At 34.3% G+C, this 19,888-nt stretch overlaps 4 protein-coding genes across 11 annotated transcripts in view; 2 read left to right on the top strand and 2 right to left on the bottom strand.

The window, feature by feature from the left end:
* The window catches only part of LOC113232848 (protein ECT2), a 37,349-nt gene extending 29,233 nt beyond the window's left edge, over positions 1-8,116 (bottom strand). For 5 of the 6 annotated variants that reach the window (XM_026467698.1, XM_026467699.1, XM_026467701.1 and 2 more), the window contains exons 1-2: positions 7,861-8,116; positions 616-823 (exon numbers count right to left, since the gene is read on the bottom strand). In XM_026467698.1, the coding sequence (XP_026323483.1) occupies positions 616-823; positions 7,861-7,933 (281 nt within the window). In that variant the 5' untranslated portion in view covers positions 7,934-8,116. Of the gene's footprint in view, positions 1-615; positions 824-2,646; positions 2,730-7,860 lie in introns of all 6 variants that reach the window. The other variant, XM_026467700.1, reaches the window with a different exon arrangement.
* Positions 8,117-8,873: 757 nt separating this feature from the next.
* LOC113232983 (pantothenate kinase 4) lies at positions 8,874-11,755 on the top strand. Its single transcript, XM_026467911.1, has 5 exons — positions 8,874-9,140; positions 9,792-10,000; positions 10,405-10,535; positions 10,729-11,017; positions 11,370-11,755. The coding sequence occupies exons 1-5, from the start codon at positions 8,902-8,904 to the stop codon at positions 11,573-11,575; spliced, it is 1,074 nt and encodes a 357-aa protein (XP_026323696.1). The 5' UTR covers positions 8,874-8,901; the 3' UTR covers positions 11,576-11,755.
* Positions 11,756-11,852: 97 nt separating this feature from the next.
* LOC113232984 (transport and Golgi organization protein 11) lies at positions 11,853-15,289 on the bottom strand. The gene is made up of 5 exons (XM_026467912.1): positions 15,237-15,289; positions 14,489-14,576; positions 13,304-13,433; positions 12,561-12,825; positions 11,853-12,409 (listed from the first exon to the last, which is right to left on the bottom strand). The coding sequence occupies exons 1-5, from the start codon at positions 15,272-15,274 to the stop codon at positions 12,202-12,204; spliced, it is 729 nt and encodes a 242-aa protein (XP_026323697.1). The 5' UTR covers positions 15,275-15,289; the 3' UTR covers positions 11,853-12,201.
* Positions 15,290-15,318: 29 nt separating this feature from the next.
* Positions 15,319-19,888, top strand: part of LOC113232981 (UDP-glucose:glycoprotein glucosyltransferase) — a 44,449-nt gene continuing 39,879 nt past the window's right edge. For all 3 annotated transcript variants that reach the window (XM_026467908.1, XM_026467909.1, XM_026467907.1), the window contains exons 1-3: positions 15,319-15,695; positions 15,780-16,033; positions 18,662-18,841. In XM_026467908.1, coding sequence (XP_026323693.1) covers positions 15,446-15,695; positions 15,780-16,033; positions 18,662-18,841 — 684 coding nt within the window. In that variant the 5' untranslated portion in view covers positions 15,319-15,445. The remainder of the gene's footprint in view (positions 15,696-15,779; positions 16,034-18,661; positions 18,842-19,888) is intronic.

Genomic DNA, 19,888 nt, shown 5'->3' with positions numbered 1-19,888 from the left:
AATATTTTGCCATTGTTAGACCTTGCAAGCATATTCGCCTCGTCACCGAATTGATAATAGCAAAATTGCCAAGGTTTATTTTACCAATCCTGATGTCATATCGAGATGCCATTGTTGATAAGTTGATTCGTCTTGAATATATCCTAAATGACCATTATTGTAGTCGTAATAACGAAGTTGACCGACTAACGTGACGATAATTATATTATACTTTTTTAGAGTTGAAGGAAGCAGTAAGGCGATACGCAAAGCAGGTATAATGTTTACCATGCTCGTTCAACGGAAGCTGAGCACGACTAACGCTCCTTGTTAAGTGGATTATATCAATGTACTTGTAGATACTGTATTAGTGAATCTCTTTACAATAATGATCATTTCATTTATCGACTACATTGTTGAAATCTTTAAAATAAACAACCATAATAGAGACCGTTATTTTACTGGAGTACCTAGTGTTGAAGTAGGTCACTCAGAACGTTATCTATTTCGAACGTAGTCTTGAAATACATAAGAAAGATATCGGAAGCCAAGAGAGGAGAGAATACGATCGCCCTGTTGTTTTTCGCGTTATTCAACAGCGTTAAACTTGGTATTGATAGTTAGTTTGATACTAACCTGTACTTGGCTTTGTGTGCTGCGTCGAAGAGTTCTCCTTCAAATGGAGTCGTGACGAGGTATGAGGGTGACGCCGGTGGTTGTGGTGGCGGCGGCAGCAAGTCCGGCGCCGGCGCCGCCGCGACGGTGCCCAGTCGCTCGCATGCCGCACGCACGCGCTCGCACTCCCAGCACGGTTCACTGACGTATACTACAGACGTTGACGAACCTAGCAATGGATAAAAAAGCATCAATGATAAGCACTATACTACCATTAACATCACACTATTGTGTGATTCTGGCTTTAAAAAAATCAGCTTTCGTGATTCTGGTTTTAAAAAAATTCAGCTTTCGTAACAGCAAAGCCACTCATGGGTTCATACGTCAACTATCGAGACTGAAAACTTGTGAAATATGTTGTATGAACTCAAGTGGAAAGCGCACTGGTTCATAGTGTGGTAAAATAATTCGCAATTATCTGCGGCGAAGATATGATTTTATGTAAAACACTACAATGTGAAACCTATTAGATCAACTATTTGGATAGCTGCTACTGAATGAAGGAATGGTGTCTACTGACGCACAATTCGAGCGAATGACGTGGGATCATTTGCAGCAACTCCCAAGAGCCTAAATATAGTTGGTTCAGATTCCAAAGAAGGGTATTTAGTGTTTCACGTAAGGAAGTCGTGAGATGTAAACGAGATTTATCTGATTACGACGATTCGCCTTGACAAGAAGCAGACGCAAACTTCCAGCGGTACCTTTGATCCTTTAAGAATTCGCAACGGTAGGAATGCGGTCTGGGTTTCAACTTTGTAAACAGCGGTCATCGGCATACATTATTGTTATTTCGGTCACAATTTAGTAACAACTCACAGGTACTCATAAATCCTAGTTTTCGTTCCTATTTTCATAACATTGCGCCGTGAATTTAGAGTCATCGAGAGTTTAGGAACGGTTCTCGACTACGACGAATTGAATTTTCAAATACTACACCTTCGCAATCACCACAATGCCTATACATTTTAACCATTAAATTGACAAACTACTAATAATTGGAAAAAAATAAGTTATTTTTTAAGTGACAACAATATATACATAATTATATTATACTTTTTATAGGTACTTTAAAGAAGCGATACTGATAACAGATATAACTCGATAATTTTTTCACCTTTCCATCACAACCTGTCGGTCACCTAGGCACTTCAAGTTACAGTTTCAATTGTGGTTTTATCGTGTGCATCGATAAAAAGCAATGTACTACCTTTTGTTTAGGTTTAAAAATGAACTTATTATACATAACAATCCGCGTCGCGACCTCTAGGAGCATTCCCACATTAATGGTTCAGGGTCGCTTAGTCACTGTTGCGACACAGGGAACACCCGGCTCTCTTGGCATGCACCGCGACAGCTACAGCAAATGCTGCTGGTGTCTAATTTCAATGTTAATTTGAAGTAACGCGTAGAAAGTTGTTCTTCAAATGTTTCGCATGCGCGCTCTTTGGAACTAACGGGCACCTCAAAGCCATACAACAAAAAGAGAAATGAACAATTTTAACAAACATAACAATACATTATAGACAACTGGCAATTTGAGGCACGTAATATGATGTAACTAAAAACTTTTTTTTTTTAGAAAAATGTGTAGTAATTTTGCATATGGTTTCATACTTCAGGTTTTCCCCGAAAGAAAATTATTAACGTAAGTCCTGAAAACATGTTATTTCACAATAACTCCTTAAAACCATGCAATACTTCTTATAAATAAAATGTTATTGAAATGCACTGTTTCATTGAATTATAAGTATGGTTTCGCACCAGACAAGATGGGAACACATGGTAATAGTCAACATAATACCATGTAACCGATTATGTAAATTAATGCAAATGTGCCTACAAAAAAATTAGCTATTCAATATTCATACTTTGCACTCTTCATGCATGAGTATTCAGTATTAAAGAAACTCAAAAGTTTGAATGATAGAGCAACAAAACTGTTTATTGATTACGTTGTGCAGCACCCAACATGCCTTGATGACCACTCACATCCCCCACCGAGGTATGACCGCAGTTGTTCTACCAACGCTAGCATGGTTGGCGTGCTTGCCGCAAACCACGCTTCACGGCATCTGCAAAAGCAGTGCGTTTCAACAATATACCATTACCATACCATTCTAAAATGAAATAAAAAACTATTAAGCCATTCATGCTCTTCCATGACTGTACCAATGATAAGGATTGAAACATTAAGCCTTTCATAAACAAACCAATAGTAGGAACGTATGCGTAAGATAAGATAACTGGCACATTAAAAGGCCAAACAAAAAAAAAATTTAATTACAGAATGCAGTTCTACATTTACGTATGTACTTGAACATCCCTAATGGTAAAAATGATTCAAAAGTCAAAAGTATTTCTTTATAGGAGGACATAAAACTTACTCAATGTCAAAATCCTGCAGGCATAGCCAGAACTAAAAATAACAGAAACTGTCACTTTATATGTAGACAACATAAAACATAGTAATAGATTTAACCAAATAGATAAAGAGATTTTCACACCTAGTATATAAAGTTAAAATTTAAACTTAAAAGCAATCACAGTATCAGTTTAAGCATAATTTTCACTTATATAGACTGGTTTCTAATACCTCTTGTTTAAAACAAAACATTTAAAAGTGAGTTTTTAGTCTTGTTACATAAATACTTTACCCGAAAGCACAACATGCTTTGTTTCCTGTGTACATTTTATTTGCCTAGTGTACTGTAAATCAATTTTCCTAAAATATTTTTTTTTACAATTGAGGGCTTATCCACTAAAGTTGCAATGCTGTGAGCGACAGTTTCAAGACAGTAATATAGAACTCACAAGCATGAAACATCAGCATTAAAAATGTCATGAACAAACAAAAACAACAAAACTATAATGTATAACCTACCTCTATTTTCCTTCTTAATTCTGACTGTATGAGGGTCTATTAAAATAATATATTCAGCAAACATAGCCTTGCAGCACAAATCAAGATTGCGTGTTTCCTTATTACAGGTACTACTTACACTGACTTGTGATTGGTGAAGCCAATGAATCTTGGAGGAGAGTCACTTTGAAATGTTTATCTCGAAGGTTACTGGGTTATCAAACAGCAGAGTTTCAAATGTCGAGGGTCAAGATTAATTCAATTAGATGATTGGATTTAATGATTTTTAATTTGTAATTTAATTAATTCAGCCATGACTTTCTTCAGGGACTGCTTTATGGAATTTTTTATTTCTTTTTTTGGTCATTGAATTTTCTCTGAATTGACTAACACACAGACTACCATTTAAATGTTTACTTCGTAAGTTAACAGAGTTTTATATGTTAATTTCATTAGGTGTAAAATATTTATCCTGATATTATATATTCTGAAGATAGAGAGAAAAACATTGTATAAAAAAATACAACTTTTTTTCATTTCTAGTATTACTTCTGACCATGCTAATTCTTTTTTTATTACGTGTGTTAAGCATTATGATGATGCCAAATAAAACATTATTATTATAAGGGTGGCTTCATTCGGGGCATATGCAGCCCCTCATCACTGCGACCATCAACTGATCTATTGTGATCATCACTAATTACAGTTCAAGACCGACAGTATTGAAGAACTGAAAGATTTTCCTGGCTCTAACAGATTTTATGTCCTCTGGTTGTGTCATATGCCTCCCCAGTATGGAGCTTCGCATGCTCATCAGGGAGTAGCATTGGGTGAGAAGATGAACAGGAATTTCATCAGTCTTGTGGCAGAATCTACACTCTCTATTCGTTCTCTACCCAATATTATATAATAAAACACTATACAAAAAACACTTCATAATATATTTAATGAAACAAATTGGAAAAATTGATATTGAGAATTTTTTGGCTGTTAGTTCATTTCCTGTAAATAGTTTGATAACTTGTGAAAAAACATTCCATTTAGAAAAACCTAATGACTATCAACATAGCCAAATACAGCCTTGGCCAAAAGTATTGGGTACTTGGGTGCTCACCCATGATAACTTACAGTTTTTTGGGGAATATGAAAATTGAATAATTTGAAACAATTTATACATGTTAATATTACCATTTATTCAATAAAAATCAATATTTTGTTGGTCCACCCTTTGCCTTAATTACGGCAGAAATTGTTTTTGGTAGAGAGCGGACAAGATTTTTACAGTCTTCAGGAAGTATAGCGTTCCATTCTTGGCGCAGACGGCGTTTTGGTTCTTCCATTGTGTTTATTGAGTGGCGCCTGACGTTGCGCTTTAATAAACCCCATAAATGTTCTGTGGGGTTTAGGTCCGGAGACTGGGCAGGCCACTCTAGAAGCTCAATGTTCTTTTCTCGAAACCATGTCATAGTGTAGGCAGATTTATGACACGGTGCGTTATACTGCTGGAATTTAACGCCATCTATATTTGTATCGCCAAAAAGGGTTGAAAATGAGGGCAGCAACTCAGATTCCAGGACGTTAACGTACGTGAAGAGTTCATGCGACCCCCACACACGAACATTTCGCCAACTCTTGAATCAGTCATGCAGCCCCAGACCATTATGCTACCTCCTCCGTGTTTTACGGTTGGTAGTACATAGGCTGGACTAAATTCTTTGCCTACCCGGCGGCGCACAAAAGTCACACCAGGTGTACCAAAAATATTAAATTAAAAAAAAAAATAGAGACTTTGGAAATGTAAAATATTTTTGTCATTGAATTTTATTTTTAAATCATATTGTTTAATATCTTTAGAACGTGAAATTACCTAACTCACCTCAAAGTTTGACTCATCTGACCACACGATATTTGACCAATCTTCTTCGGTGAAACTTTGATATTTTAAGGCCCATTCATACCGAGCCTTCTTGTTGTTTTGTGAGAGCCGTGGTTTCTTCCTGGCTTTACAGCCTTTCAAGCCAACTTCCTGAAGCCTTCTTCGAGTAGTGCGAGCAGAAATTGATCTCTTAATTTCAACTGAGAAATTAGTAGCGAGGTCTGAAGAAGATTTTTTCGATTTTTTAACGACTCTCTCATTAACTTTCGGTCCTCACGATCTGTGGTGATGCGATTGCGCCCTGTTCTGTGTCTGTTCCTATGAGATCCAGTAGCGGTGAATCGCTCAATAGCATATTGCACAGATCGGCATGAACATTTCACAGTTTTAGAAATCTCTACCTGTGATTTCCCTTGCTCATGAAGAAGCTGTATTTGTACACGTTGTTCTAAACTAAGTTTGTTTCTTTTAATATGCCTTATTGCAACAATATCACTAAATGTAACTAGACAAAACACCAAAAGCGCACCAGATCACTGGATGTGTACGTAATGAGCGATAGTAGTGAACTGAGAAATAAATACAAAAATGGTAAAATGACAAATTTTATGGCACCAGGTGTTTTATTGCTAGTTGAGATGTGGTGGTCATTGTTTTTAAACCTTTATAGTTGCCGAAAAAATAATCCTTAACAATAGGTCCCGTTTTCTGCAATACTTATTGTGCACGTTCGGGATTTTTAGAGTGCTCAATACTTTTGGCCATGGCTGTATGTAACCCACAGTCTATTGACAGTTACAGTATTTGTTTATATTGCAAATAGCACATAGCACATAGCCAATTAATTTAATTTGTATCATTCTCAATAATTTCTTTACTTGGTAGCACATTGTCGTCTTTTTGATACATGTGGACATAATACGATCTTGTGCTTCTAACTGGAAAACAACTTTAAATCAGTGGAAGTACATTCATTTGAGAAAACAAAATTTTGTTTACTAAGTGTGATTTAGCATGTCTATAGTGACCCTTCACCCCTTCCTGCCACAGTATACATTATTTGTCAAAACAATACTCTTCAATATTTTCAGTAATGTGCTAACAATAACTAGCATATCATGGAAGCAGTGAGTTAGATGTGCAGATGGCCTGAGGTGTTGTAAGCCTTTAAATGGTTTGATAGTAATGAAATATATTAATTAAATATTTTGCTTTTGTTTTTTATAAAAATGTAACATAACATGTTTTTTTTTAAACAAATCAACACCAAAATTAATTAAAACAAATTAAGAAAACTGAATATTCTCAAGAGAGAAGAAATTAAGAAAATTGGAACGTGAACATTTCTGAAACTCAACTACAACTCAAGCATATTCTGACATAGAATATTTAAAATAAAATGGCAGAAAGGTACGCTCGTCTGATAAGAAGGTAAAAACAAAGTAAATTAAAATTTGCCTTTGTAAAGGACCATAGCTTTTTATGGATATTAAATAAAAATTTAAACATTTCTATTTTTTAAATGATTAACTTAAAGAAACTGAATTATATAATTTTTATATAAGGTTTAAAGTATACCATAGTAACATAATTGTGATTGTTATAACATGTATATCATTAAAATGATAATTAATAAATTATAATTACAGTCATAAAAATGTGATATTAACAACATATAAATTCACAGAGTGAAATGCCGCAATTACAATTTTTTGTAAGTGTCATTAGATTTTAATATGTTACTGAAGCAATATAAAAATTGCAATATCTATCTCTGCCGAATTGTGACTTCAAGATGAAAGTCAGTCAGACTGCCATTGACATGCTAAATGGCACAAATTATGTCCCAATTTCTTATTTTAATTTTTGTTTTTCAAATTTACTATGATGAATAGGTGAGTACTGATACCAACTGTAGTGACAATGCTCAAATGAGGACACCTTAATATGTTTTTTACTAGTAAAAATTGAAAAATAATTAGCTTAAGAATATAAAATCATGTGAACAAATAATATTGACAATCAACAGGTTGTTACATTATTTCGTATGTTATGACCCAAACTTGGATGTGATTTACGTAAAGTGAATAAGTAACTAGTGAACGGACAGCTGCCAGAACCAAATGACCGTTTTCAAGCAAATTGCAGTAAGTGCTACAGAATTAACAGCTGGAAAGTCTTGGTAATACTATAATAATAACAATAGGTAGAAATTGTGAGGACCGAAATTATAACAAACATTGCAAACCTTATACCAAGGCCGCACAAGTTAGACAGCACAGTTAACCCGTCAAATATTATACAAATAATTTGAAGGTTTTTAACGGAAAGCCAGAGAACAATTCATGTTTACAAACCAAAAATTCGAATCTTGCGGTGGTAGGTACGCCATGCATTAGAGGCCAAATTGTTCTAGTATTTTCTACATAAGTATTAATGCTGTGAATGCTATGATTATACTATTTACCATCATTTTCTTGAATTTTGTCAGTTGAAGCGGCGCTTCCTGTTTGTGTCATGCCCTTAGACAATTCGTCCATCTTGCCGTACACTGGTTCGTTACATCAATCATAAAAATCACAACACCCAATGTTACAACAACAATTCAACAGCACAAACATATCACTTTTCACTCTCTACGAAATTCAGTCTATTTCGAATATGATAAGTTTTATCCATTTCAAACACATTTCTAAGAATTCAAGAAATTAAAACACGTAAACGGGCAAGCGATCAAGAATTCGAAGCACCATTGACAATCGTAAGCAACAAGCAGCCAATAGACAAATAGAAGTATACGACGACCGAATGAACGAAAGGAATAATTTTGAAGAAACGATTTAAATCCATAGATGTCAGAAAATAAAATTTCTATTTTTTCCATTTTTATTTTATAAATCCCCGAAAAATTGGAAAATTTTGATAAATGTTATTTGGAAGGCTCATATTATCTCTACTTTTAAAAATATGTTTTGTTTAGCGTGAATTATAAAATAAACTTGTTTCACTAAAAGCCACTTAAAGAAAACGAGATTTAAAATTATTAACTGCGAAAAAACCTCCAACAACCTCATCACCACCAACTTTGGTTGGTTCCATCGTTTTCGTTCAGTAACTTCAAATTTTAACTTTTTTAAATGGTCATTGAATGATGAAATGAATGAATAGTTCTCGCCTTGGGCATCATGTGCTTCGAGCTAGATTTTCAAACATGATGTTGTCTCATATAATGAATGTATGAGAGAAAAAGAAGGATGGTGAAATTGTCAAAATGTTGGCGACAGGCGTACAGTGGTACAGTGCGTTATCAGTGACAGAATAACGGCAATCATTGTCTGGGCAAAATACCTATTTACTGACAAGAGATATTATTTTGATAAGATAAATAAAATAGTCTAAAAGCAATATTTGCGTACTGTGATAAAATGAACAATGGGATAGTGGAATAGTAAATAAATACAGTACATTTGTCGTGAGTCTCGTTGCTCTGTTCTGAAGCGGTTTCACTATGGAACATTTTGGTCTATCCCATATTCTTTACGAACCAGAAAAATATAATCCAGATACATTGGATCTGCTCGTAGATGAAGAAGCAAGAGAGTATTGGCTGAGTACTTGCGAAAAACTTGTGGATAAATATGTAAATTTTGCTCTTTTGAATACGGACGATCCGACGGTTGAAATTCGAGCCCTGAAGTTCAAAACCTGCTATGTGGAAGCGCTAAAAGAACTCCGAATAAATCCTCTGTAAGTACAGAATTAGGAAAGTTCATGTTTATTCCCTGGTAATGTAATAATGTTTGCAATTATTAAGCACTTTTTTATTACGGATCTGTTTAAGTTAAGACTTATAATTATTCACCATGCTTGTCTGACAATCATGTATCCTTATTGTGCTTATGATGTATATTATATACCTAGTTTCATGATAAACAAAACAACATGACATAACAAAGTTCATGTTTTCCTGGAATACAACATTCAATAAAAAATCATCTGTAAGTTGTGTGTTTATAGGATAATTCAAATTGTCTGTTTTACGTTGGTACTACCATACTCACTGTTAAACATGAAGTGTATTTTTGTGCATGAAAAACACTTTCTAATGGTCAGACTATAGACTAATGTCTACTACAAAACAGACCTGTGTGTGGTGCAGTGGTTATTGTTTATTTTTTGTAATTGCAGAGGTACTGCTATCTAGTGATAAAAACATTATAAGATACTCATAAATAGGCATATTTACAGATCAAGCTACACATTGTCGGGCCTTGATGTGCTGTTGACTGTACATAATCGTAACTCTAAAATTGTTACAGAAATTATTATAAACTGAATCCTTTAATGTTTGACTGAATCTTTTAACTTTTAAATTATCTTTTGCAATATTCTTTCTAGTGCTCAAGGACAATTACTAACAGTAAGATTACTTCTTGATATCAATGAAACATGTTTACGATCTCAAGGGTTTTTTGACCTTTGGAAACAGCAAAAGAAGTATGAAAATGAAACAGCACTGGCAACACTCAGTGCGAGATTAGCCGAGATTGATGCTTTGCCTGATGATAGACAGAGGTGGATTGAGTTATGCAGAGGGATTTTAGCTGGTACGTATTAAACATTAATGTGTAATATAACAAACTAGTCTCATGTAATTTTGAATTGTCAGAGAAAATTAAACGTATATAATTTTGCTTATTACATACAAAGTCAATTTTGTATAGTGTGGTAAATGCAAATATCTAGCAATGTTTGCAGCGTGAGTTATGAAATGGGGGATTGTTATATTTTTTTAATATAGAAAAAAAGCTTTCGATTGTTTTATTACCACAGTAAAATTACAAATTATAGTTTGCTGAAATGAATTATCTTAAACTTACATATTAATAGACAGGTAGAAAGTCAAGGAAGTAGCATTTATCTGCATTGTAAATAATTTATACATAGGTTCTTCTGTATATATTCTGTATATGTATGTATTCATCCTGTACACTGTTTTCTAATATTCCAGGCAATATGTTTGATTGGGGAGCACAGGCTGTGACTGCCATATTAAATTGTGGCCTGTATGAAGCTAGACAAAAAATCCAAAAAAGGCCATGGCTTTATGATGGTTTAGACAAATGGTTGGAAAAACTAGAGGTACTATGGCCTGTTTTGTTTATTTGCCAATTGTTATAAGGTTTAATATTAATACTTTGTTCTTTTTAGTCAAGAAGCAGAACTGTTCAAAGCATTTTAAAAACAATATATTCTTCTGTACCTTTAAATACTGGACACATAGTCAAATGCAGTAGCTATTAAGACTAGTATTTAAAATACCTATTTTTTACAGAAAACTGTACACCACTGCGCCGCAATATTTGTTGACAACAGTGGCGTCGATATAGTCCTAGGTGTTCTCCCTTTCGTCAGAGCACTCCTTCTTAGAGGAACATCAGTAATTTTATGCGCGAATGAATGGCCAGCTCTAAATGATGTTACTAATGTGGAATTAGAAGAGATATTACAAAGGGCGGCCTTAATCTGTCCTGTATTGTCAGCAGCCATAGCTACAGGGGACTTAGTTGTAAGATCTAGTGGCCAAAGAGGGCCGTGCCTGGATCTCAGGACTATTAGCGTAGGTATGATCCACAGAAGTATTGCATTTACCTTTAGAAGATACTTGTCCCATCAATTGAAAAGGTATCTATACAAAAACAAAGATAAAGTTCCGAGTTTATTGTGTCTGGAATTTGCTAGGATTATTGATTTTGTATGAATTCTTTCTGAGTTGTGATGTTTAAAAGTCTTATTATTGGAGGCTGACAACTCGAAATTAAAATTACCTACACTTTATATGTTTATACCCAGAAAAAAGTTGTGGCCATAAAGAAAAATATCTGAAATAATAGATCAAGGGCAATCCTTGTACGTCAGTACCTCTCAAATATAGTAAATTTATTTTTATTAACATGCATTTGTTTTCTCTTTCAGGCCTTTGCACAGAGATGAAAGTACGTGGTGTTGACCTCATAATACTAGAAGGAATGGGCAGAGCCCTCCATACCAATTTTAACACTAGGCTTGCAGTAGATTCTCTTAAACTTGCTGTTGTCAAGAGTGCATGGTTCGCGCAACGCCTTGGTGGACCACTGTTCTCAGTAATTTTCATTTATGAAGACAAACCCACTCAAACATAATAGAAGTTGGACTATTTTTGTGTATTATTCTTAGTACTCATTAGAGTAAGTCACTGAACTTTTGAAATACAGTATATTTCTATAAGTGCATTCATATTTGAATGTTTAGAACACCTGTGTTGATGTCTATGATGTTTTTCGGAATATATTGAGTGTTAACCTGATTAATGAATTTCTTTTTGTTATCCTAATTGTTTCGATATATATAGTAACTATCAGGGAAAAAGAACAATGTTGTTGATACAGAAAATACACTTTGAAATCTATCAGGTATTTATTTAAATAAAAAATGACCCATAATAACTATGCTATAGAGAGGTCACATCAGTAAATCAACAATTCATTAAAATGTAAACGAAAAGTTGAAAGTACTATGTATATTGAAAATTTCAGTTCACTGTACAAGAAATTACAGAAATGTACATGGTATAAAAAAATGTTACCTAAATGCTAATAAATCAATGTTTGAATTAACACTTCAACGTTTAAAATTATCCACTACATCATCAGGATTAAAGATGCATTTCTACTGTACATGCGTTTATGAAATGGTCTCCGCCTGTAAATTTCATATAGTCAACAACACAATATACTTCATCTTATACTTTATCGTTCCTTCTTGAGAATTAGGACCTATTGAGCCAAGCAATTACTTTGAACAACAGGTATGCAATCCCAATTGCATATGCAATCTTCTCCTTTTGTTGCCTTTGCAGTTGTTCAGCCTCTATAGCCATGACACGTCTGTTCATTTTGACAATTTGTCGCCGTAAATGCACCAACTCTTCACTAATGGAGAGTCCTTCACCATTACCCATAGGTGGGGTAGGATCTCTGCAACAACAGTTCACTATAAATACTAATAACAAGCATATTATTGAGAAATTACTGCTGTGTAAAATACACTTTTCAAAGTAAACTGTAGTGCAAACAAATTAACCACCAATGGATATAAAAAAATAGATAATCAGTGAATTAAGTGTACCTCAGCACTAAACGAGACTCAGTCATTGTAGACTCATTGAAATTGTCAGGATGTGGTGCGGATCGAGGTCCATCACCTGGGGCTCGGTATGTTCGAATATTTCTTGGTGGTGAATTCGGAACTCCAAGTGGAAAATCATCAGCTGATGGGAAATAGTGTTGGTCAAGTGTGATCACACGTGGTGGTGTGCTGACACGGATCATTCCTGGATCAGTTGGGAGTACTGCATTGTCCAGTTGGATTTCCCGAGGAGTGGCCTTTGTACCTGTTCAATTCGTATTATTAAATTATTTAATTAATAGTTTGTCTTTTAACCAGTAACAGTAATTTTATAAGTTCATCATTTCTTATGTATCAAGGACAAATAAGAATTTTTATTATGTATGGTAAATTATTCCTTTTAGGTCGACTCATCCAAAGAACAGAGTCCTACGTGATTATACAGCAAAAAGAGGATAAATACATAATATCATTATTCAAACCAAAGCCTAGCTATAGGTGTTTATCACAATTTTTATATCTTATTTCGTTTTGGAAACAAAGTCGAACAACGATCAATCTCATATTCACAGTGAAGAACAACGAATAAAATGTAGTGTCCTGAGAATAAGCAGTCCTGCATATAGGACTTTGTTCTACAGATGAGTCCAGGTATATACCAGTTGTGTTGGCTAAACAATTGTTTTAACTTTTTACATAGAAAAGGAAAGTCAATACAAGTATAAAAAAAAGTATATCTCCACCTAAGTGCTGGTCTTGACCAACAACAAGAATCCTCTCAGGAACTTTCATGTCAAATTTTTCATTAGAGTAATCCCAGCCTGTCACAAATCCATTTGGTGCACCATCATCATCCACTATATCTCCAGTTGCCTGTAAATAGTTATAACATTTACAGTTTTCGTTATAGTTTCTTTTTTTAATTTTATTTTGTAACCATCTGCAATCAGTCCTTGAACCATAAACAATCTGTGCTATAAATAAAAAAAAAAAGCTTGTAGTTGGTAGTAGGCCATGTTAATCAATTAATTCTGATGACTTAGGTGACTTATGTGTAAATAATTCGATCATATGTTCCACCCTTTAGCAGGTCACTCGTCACTCACAATGCTTCCATATGGCATTTTAGAGTACAATTAGCTTATATTCTTTCCTGCTGATAGTATAAAGTTAAATGAACCATACTTTAGACATTAATATTTCTTTCCAGGAAAATTAACTCCTATAAAACAAAAATACATAACAAAAACTTATGAGTGTTCAAAATTATTAATTTAATATTAGTTAGTGCACTCATAAACACAACACACCAAAAAACAGACTAAACTACAAAATTACACTTAATGTAACATGTAATGTATACCACACTACGGAACAATAATTAGGATGACTGATTGATTGATGCATTGACTAGTTGACCCGTTGATTGATTGATTGAATTTTTGGGTTGATCAGACGAAGGTTCTATTGAACAAGTGTTTACCACAACTAACAATGTGAGAAGGCGAACTGGGTCATATGTGGGGTGAAGTAAGTGGGAGTGAAGGAGGCTATAAAATAATATTGTCAGCTCCAGACTGTGTGTTATGTGAATTGAAAAAATTATGTGTTATTGAAAAACCTCTAAAATTATAAGCATTAATAGAATATTGCAAACACAACTCAAGTTGGTCAAACAAAAATGGTTGAAATTCTAAAATGATCAAATTATTTAGAGGGTCACAACCCCGGTATCAGGACACAGGTGCTGTTCGAATAACTTTCATTCGATCGACACAAGTCTAGTTGGTAATCACAACATACTACTAACTGTTTTGTTAGAAGGTATCCAGTTATATAAATAATAACATGTTAGCTTAATTGCTATTGCACTCGTGCGTGCATTAGTAGTGACTGTGCTAAGGTTATAATCGGAATACAATGAATACCTTGATTCTTTGTGGAACAGTCATATTATGGCTGATTAATCGGGCGTACGCTTCGTCAGAGGTGAACTGCATCGTAATAATTTTCAACCTAAAACCAAAACACCAGGTAAAAAGCACAAGAGTGATGTGAGCTTAAAATAACTGAAGAAAATTGAACATCATATCAAAGAAGGAATCTTAAATGGAAAATATAAGTGTACATTTTTATGCTACAACGAGTGTAGGTACATCGATGACCGCAATATCGATATTCGTGATGTCGTAGCGCATTTTAAAGAAATTAACTTACTAGCCAAACTAGATTAAATGTATTATGGTTCTTGTGATACTATTATTCCATTGGTATTTAAGTTAAATAGCTAAATTTCAATGAAAAACTGTTACGACAACGAACGAATCAAGTGACAATTTGACAGCTCAATAAACCATCATAGACAATTAAGCAACATTCCGAATTGTTACCATAGGAAAAAATATGTCAGAAATCAAATCAAATCATTTATTGTGTACGCACGTCTATAAGGTCTTATTTAACATTGTTGTGTAAACCCGGTTTTTTTTTTTTTCAGTTTTGCGAGTAACTCAAGAATTTTATCTATGTCAAGAATTTTGCGGGCAACGAACGGGCAAGATTTTAATTTGGCTCTAATTTAAGAACTTTAATTTGTTTATTATAATTACATTTGACGTGCAACACCTAAGATGAGAAAGAGAAAATGAGAAATTTCTATAGGACATTTTTATTTACCTTTTCAAACGTAAATGACTTGTCATTGCCGTGTTCATCTGTCATTGGTGGTTGTGGTGATCGTTGGGCTTATTCATAAGAATTAACGAAAATTTTATAAAACAATTAATGTATCAAAAAGCCTGAACGTTTATTACGTGTCATTAAAATGTGGTACTACTAAGTACTACTACAATAAACTTTAATTAGGGCGTACAGCTCATATAAAGATGAAACCCACCGGCGTTATAGTTTCGGTAGTTATTTTAGTAAATTTATCATTCACTTGGGCTAATAATGTGGATCCTCCCAAAAGAGATGATAAGAAGTCAAAGTCTGTAACCACTTATGTGAGTGCAAAGTGGGAAACTACTCCTATCGTGTTGGAATTGGCAGAGTACCTCGCGGGCGAGAACACGGACTTGTTCTGGTCCTTTGTGAACGGCATAAATTCATTGAAGACTAGTCTTGATAACTTAGGTGAGATGTTCTGTATATTTTGCTTCTCGCTGTATATATAACATTAATTTTCAAAGTATACTCATAGCATGTTTGGTTTTTCAGAGACTGATAAACAAGTTTACGATGCGTGTATCGGTGTTGCGAGCACGCTGCTTGCGCCAGCGCAGCTGCGGATGGCGAAGCTCGCGCTGTCTATGCACACCTCCTCACCTGCAGTTCGTATGTTCGACCAAGTAGCCACCCAAAATGGAGCTAAGGAAGTTGAATGCAGTACTTTTGTTGCCATTGCTTCAATGAAAATCTGTGATGATGTTGTCCTACGGGATATATTAAAATCCTATGACAAATACAATGCTGTAAGTAAATATTGTTTAATCCAATGCAAAATTTAGTATGTAACACAAGTTAAAGAAATATTGCACTCCTATTACAACCATCATGTGAATCTTGAAATTTAAGGATGTTGCTGCTATCACTACATAAACAATCAGTAAACAGAAAGCAAGGTCCTCTTCAGTTTTAAACCACATTTTCTATGATTTGTTCACTCACTATGAAATCACTTTAATCACTGAATGGTATCACAATTGTAGTTTTAGAACAAAAACAAGACAAAATTGAAAGGAAACCATAAAATTGTGTACATTTCATGCAATAATGACCGATTGTTTCCACTAAAACTCGAATAGAAATAGTGAATCAACCTTGAAGTTAATTGCAAATGTGAGTACATATTTTGTGAGTGAAATGATTTTATATCAGCATTACCTGTTAAACTTAAGTTGTTTAACTATGTAAGCAATGTTATATTATAAGTACACATTCATTTTGAAGTTCTATGTGAGTTAAAACACAATTTGTCATTGATAAAAGTAATGCACAAAGAATTTGGATGGTACTTTTATATCAAAACAGACAATTAAACATTAAACATAGTTCTTAAAACAACAAACATAATATATTATTGTGTAAACATAAAATTTGCATTGCACATTACTATATTTTTTCTGTCTATGATTAGAACAACAAAATGACTAACATTGTAACATGTTTGGCACAGTTCACCAAGCTTTCACAAAACCCAAATGGGCCAAGGGTGTGGACCCTGAATTAGATAGCTTATAAATTTTATTATTACTTGGACATACTTTATTTTGATGCCATATGGCGCATTTATTCGACACGAATTTCATCACGTTAACGCTGTGCGGTCGAAGAGTGGAGCCCACTTTGCCATGATGTATCTAACTGTCAAGGCAAAATACACTCTATTTGTTTAGTTTTTATGTTTTAACTTAAATGTGTGTCCCTCACATGCGGCGGCCGTGTATTTTTAATATTCTGAAGAATTTAAATGTTGTTAGCTAGTAAATAGAATTCAGATTTGCCATTTATGTACATGGTGTACATGTACAGGGTGTGTCCTGTCTTCAAGAGGAAGGGTGACAAGTGTGATGTAATCTTTGAAGAATGACTACAGACCAGTAGTGATTGTTCCTACTATATTTAAAATTCTGGAATCTATCCTACCTTCCCACATGATAGCCACCTTGAGGACAATGAATTGCTGATGGATAGGCAATTTGCATATCGGCAGAACATGTCTACAATTACTGCAGCACATAAAATATTTGACTGCTCAGTTTCCAATCTGGATGAGAAGTATAAAATGGTGAGCATATTTTGTGACTTGACCAAAGCCTTTATTTGTGATTAATCATGAACTCCTGTTGAATAAGTTATATTATTATGGAGTACAGGGCAAGAGCCACAAACTTCTCACCTCATTCTTATCAGATAAGACGCAAGTGGTAAAATTATCTTTGAATAGTAAACAACTGGGAGTCTGGTGCTGGTAGTGTGAACTAAAGAATTCCCCAAGGGTCTGCCTTAGGAAACACGCGATTTCTATTATATATAAATGATCTTCCCACTACCATCACAGCTGGCCTCTCCATACTGTTTGCATTGACACAATAGTCATAGTTAGCGCGCGCACGTACGAACAGCTGGGTGAGAGAATCAATGAAGGGTGTAAGCAGCTCCAGAGGTGGTTTACATCGAATGGGTTGCTGCTGAATATCACTAAATCCAACATCATGGCTTTCTCGGGTTGAGGTCACACAGTTCCTCTGTGTGTAGCAAACAATCCGATGCCGATATATGCAATGAGAGTAGGTTCCTTTTTGGTTAACTGGAAGTGCCATGTTGACAGACTGTGATAGACTGAGTGGTGCAGTCTTTGCGTTGCGTAAACTGAAATTGCTCATTTATGACTCTGCATTAAGACAGGTCTATTTTGCACATTTCCACTCGCTAATGTCGTACGGTTCTCATTTGGGGTAAGTCCACGGATGCCAATAGAGTCATGCTAATGTTAAAACGTGTCGTACACGTATTGGGGTAAAACACAGACGGCCGCGCGAAATATTTCGCCTCGTCTTACTGGGCGCTTACTTTCTCAAACTCGTATCTTATAAAGAGAGATCATTCAGGAGATAAATTTGGATACATTAATTTAAGAATAGGTAAAAGCCAGTAAAATAATACACGTGCCTTTACTGGGAATGCTTTCTACATTGTGTGAAAATGGTTACTTTTTTAGTGCCAGCTGCAGACATATATGTTATGATCTTATAAGTACATTTCAGTGAGCACTGAAAATCATACTCAAGTCCTTGCCATTAGAGTCGTATTCCAGAACTCTACTCAATGCTCAAGTCAAGATTTGAGCAGACTTGAGTATGATTTCAAGCACTGGAAATACGACTCTAATGGCAAGGACTTTAGTATGATTTTCAGTGCTCACTGCAATACTCAAGTCCTGACTTGAGTATTGAGTAGAGTTCTGGAATACGACCCTAAGAACAAGTATGTACAGTCAACAGCACATGAAACTACACATTTTGACAAGATTCGTCAATGTGTAGCTTGATGTGCTGTCAGCGATACAATAATACTATTGTGTAATGTTTTATTTCTAGGACGAGCATAAACTGGATACATATTTACTAGACCATTCATACCCCAGCAGTGATAACAAGAGTCTCACTGCCATTTTGTATGGAGAGCTTGGCATGAGTGATTTCACAACCAAGCATAAAATATTAGCTACATATGCTGATATCGGTGCCATCAATTATGTGGTACGATGGAATGTGAAGGTCAGTATTAACTTTTTAATTGCTGTATTCTGTTTCTAATTCCTGATGTATAGAGCTGTTATGTTTATGTGCTGTAGCCCATTTTCTTTCTGACTGAAAAAAAAATATATATTTGCTTTATTATAATAAATGACATGAGAGCAATAATTATGGACCAAAAAGAACACAAAACATATATAGTGCTACAGGCGGACTTATAAATATTTTTTTTGCGTTATTTTAGAAAAGAAACGGAAATCAAAAATTAACTCAATTGTTGCTAATTAATGAAAGTTATAATAATAATTTTATAGGTTGAGGTTATTAAATTATTAGAAACTGTTAAAATAAAATTGTTTATGTAAGTCAGTCATGTTCTTTGGTCACGTCTATTTTTTTAATTGTGGAACAGGCCACTTGGGAGAAGACATGGAAACTCAAAACATACCTTGCAGACTTAATATGGGTTAGTTGTTCTTAGGGCATTGACATATACATAGTCTCCATTCATTTCTACAATATTATAGATTGTTAGGACGAATATATTACACATGTTGTTACATAATAGATTGTACACCTTTATAGGAGTTGTTTGGGCAATATAAGTAGAATAGGATGGAAAAAATAAAAAAAATATTGTGCTTTCCCAAAAATTATGATTATTTTTTTACGATGATAACTTTTTCCCTGACAAATCCTGTAGGATTTGAAGTTACGAAATATTGTTTTAAAGGTTTGCAATCAGAAATCGTATAACCTTAAAGTAGTTTATATGTGATTGATTGTAGAGGTAATTGCTTTAGTTATGCAGTTTGTTAGTAATTTCACTTTAGGTACAAAATAAATTCTTGATTGAGAACAAGTAGATTTTCTTAAATACCATACAAATGATTGACATAATTATGTTTACAACTCGTTTCTTGATTATATTTCTTAAGCTAATTAAACTACTTATTTATAATATGTAAATGTATACTATAAAATCTTGTTTTGGAAGTTCTTATGTAATATGAGTCCGTTCACGTAGTATAATGTTTTATGACTAACTTTCACTTATTGCAATAAAGT

The sequence above is a fragment of the Hyposmocoma kahamanoa genome, unplaced genomic scaffold (assembly GCF_003589595.1).
Source record: "Hyposmocoma kahamanoa isolate Upper Pololo Valley unplaced genomic scaffold, ASM358959v1 78, whole genome shotgun sequence".
NCBI lineage: Eukaryota > Metazoa > Arthropoda > Insecta > Lepidoptera > Cosmopterigidae > Hyposmocoma > Hyposmocoma kahamanoa.
This window is presented reverse-complemented; position numbering and strand designations above follow the sequence as displayed.

Excerpts from the sequence above, each read along its gene's own strand:
- LOC113232984 (XM_026467912.1), bottom strand. The coding sequence starts at position 15,274 with ATGAACACGGCAATGACAAGTCATTTACGTTTGAAAAG. Across the intron at positions 13,434-14,488 it reads CTGTTCCACAAAGAATCAAG|GCAACTGGAGATATAGTGGA; the intron begins GTATTCATTGTA and ends AACTATTTACAG. Across the intron at positions 12,826-13,303 it reads TGGTCAAGACCAGCACTTAG|GTACAAAGGCCACTCCTCGG; the intron begins GTGGAGATATAC and ends CGAATTGAACAG.
- LOC113232983 (XM_026467911.1), top strand. The coding sequence starts at position 8,902 with ATGGAACATTTTGGTCTATCCCATATTCTTTACGAACCAGAAAAATAT. Across the intron at positions 9,141-9,791 it reads GAACTCCGAATAAATCCTCT|TGCTCAAGGACAATTACTAA; the intron begins GTAAGTACAGAA and ends TATTCTTTCTAG. Across the intron at positions 10,001-10,404 it reads ATGCAGAGGGATTTTAGCTG|GCAATATGTTTGATTGGGGA; the intron begins GTACGTATTAAA and ends CTAATATTCCAG.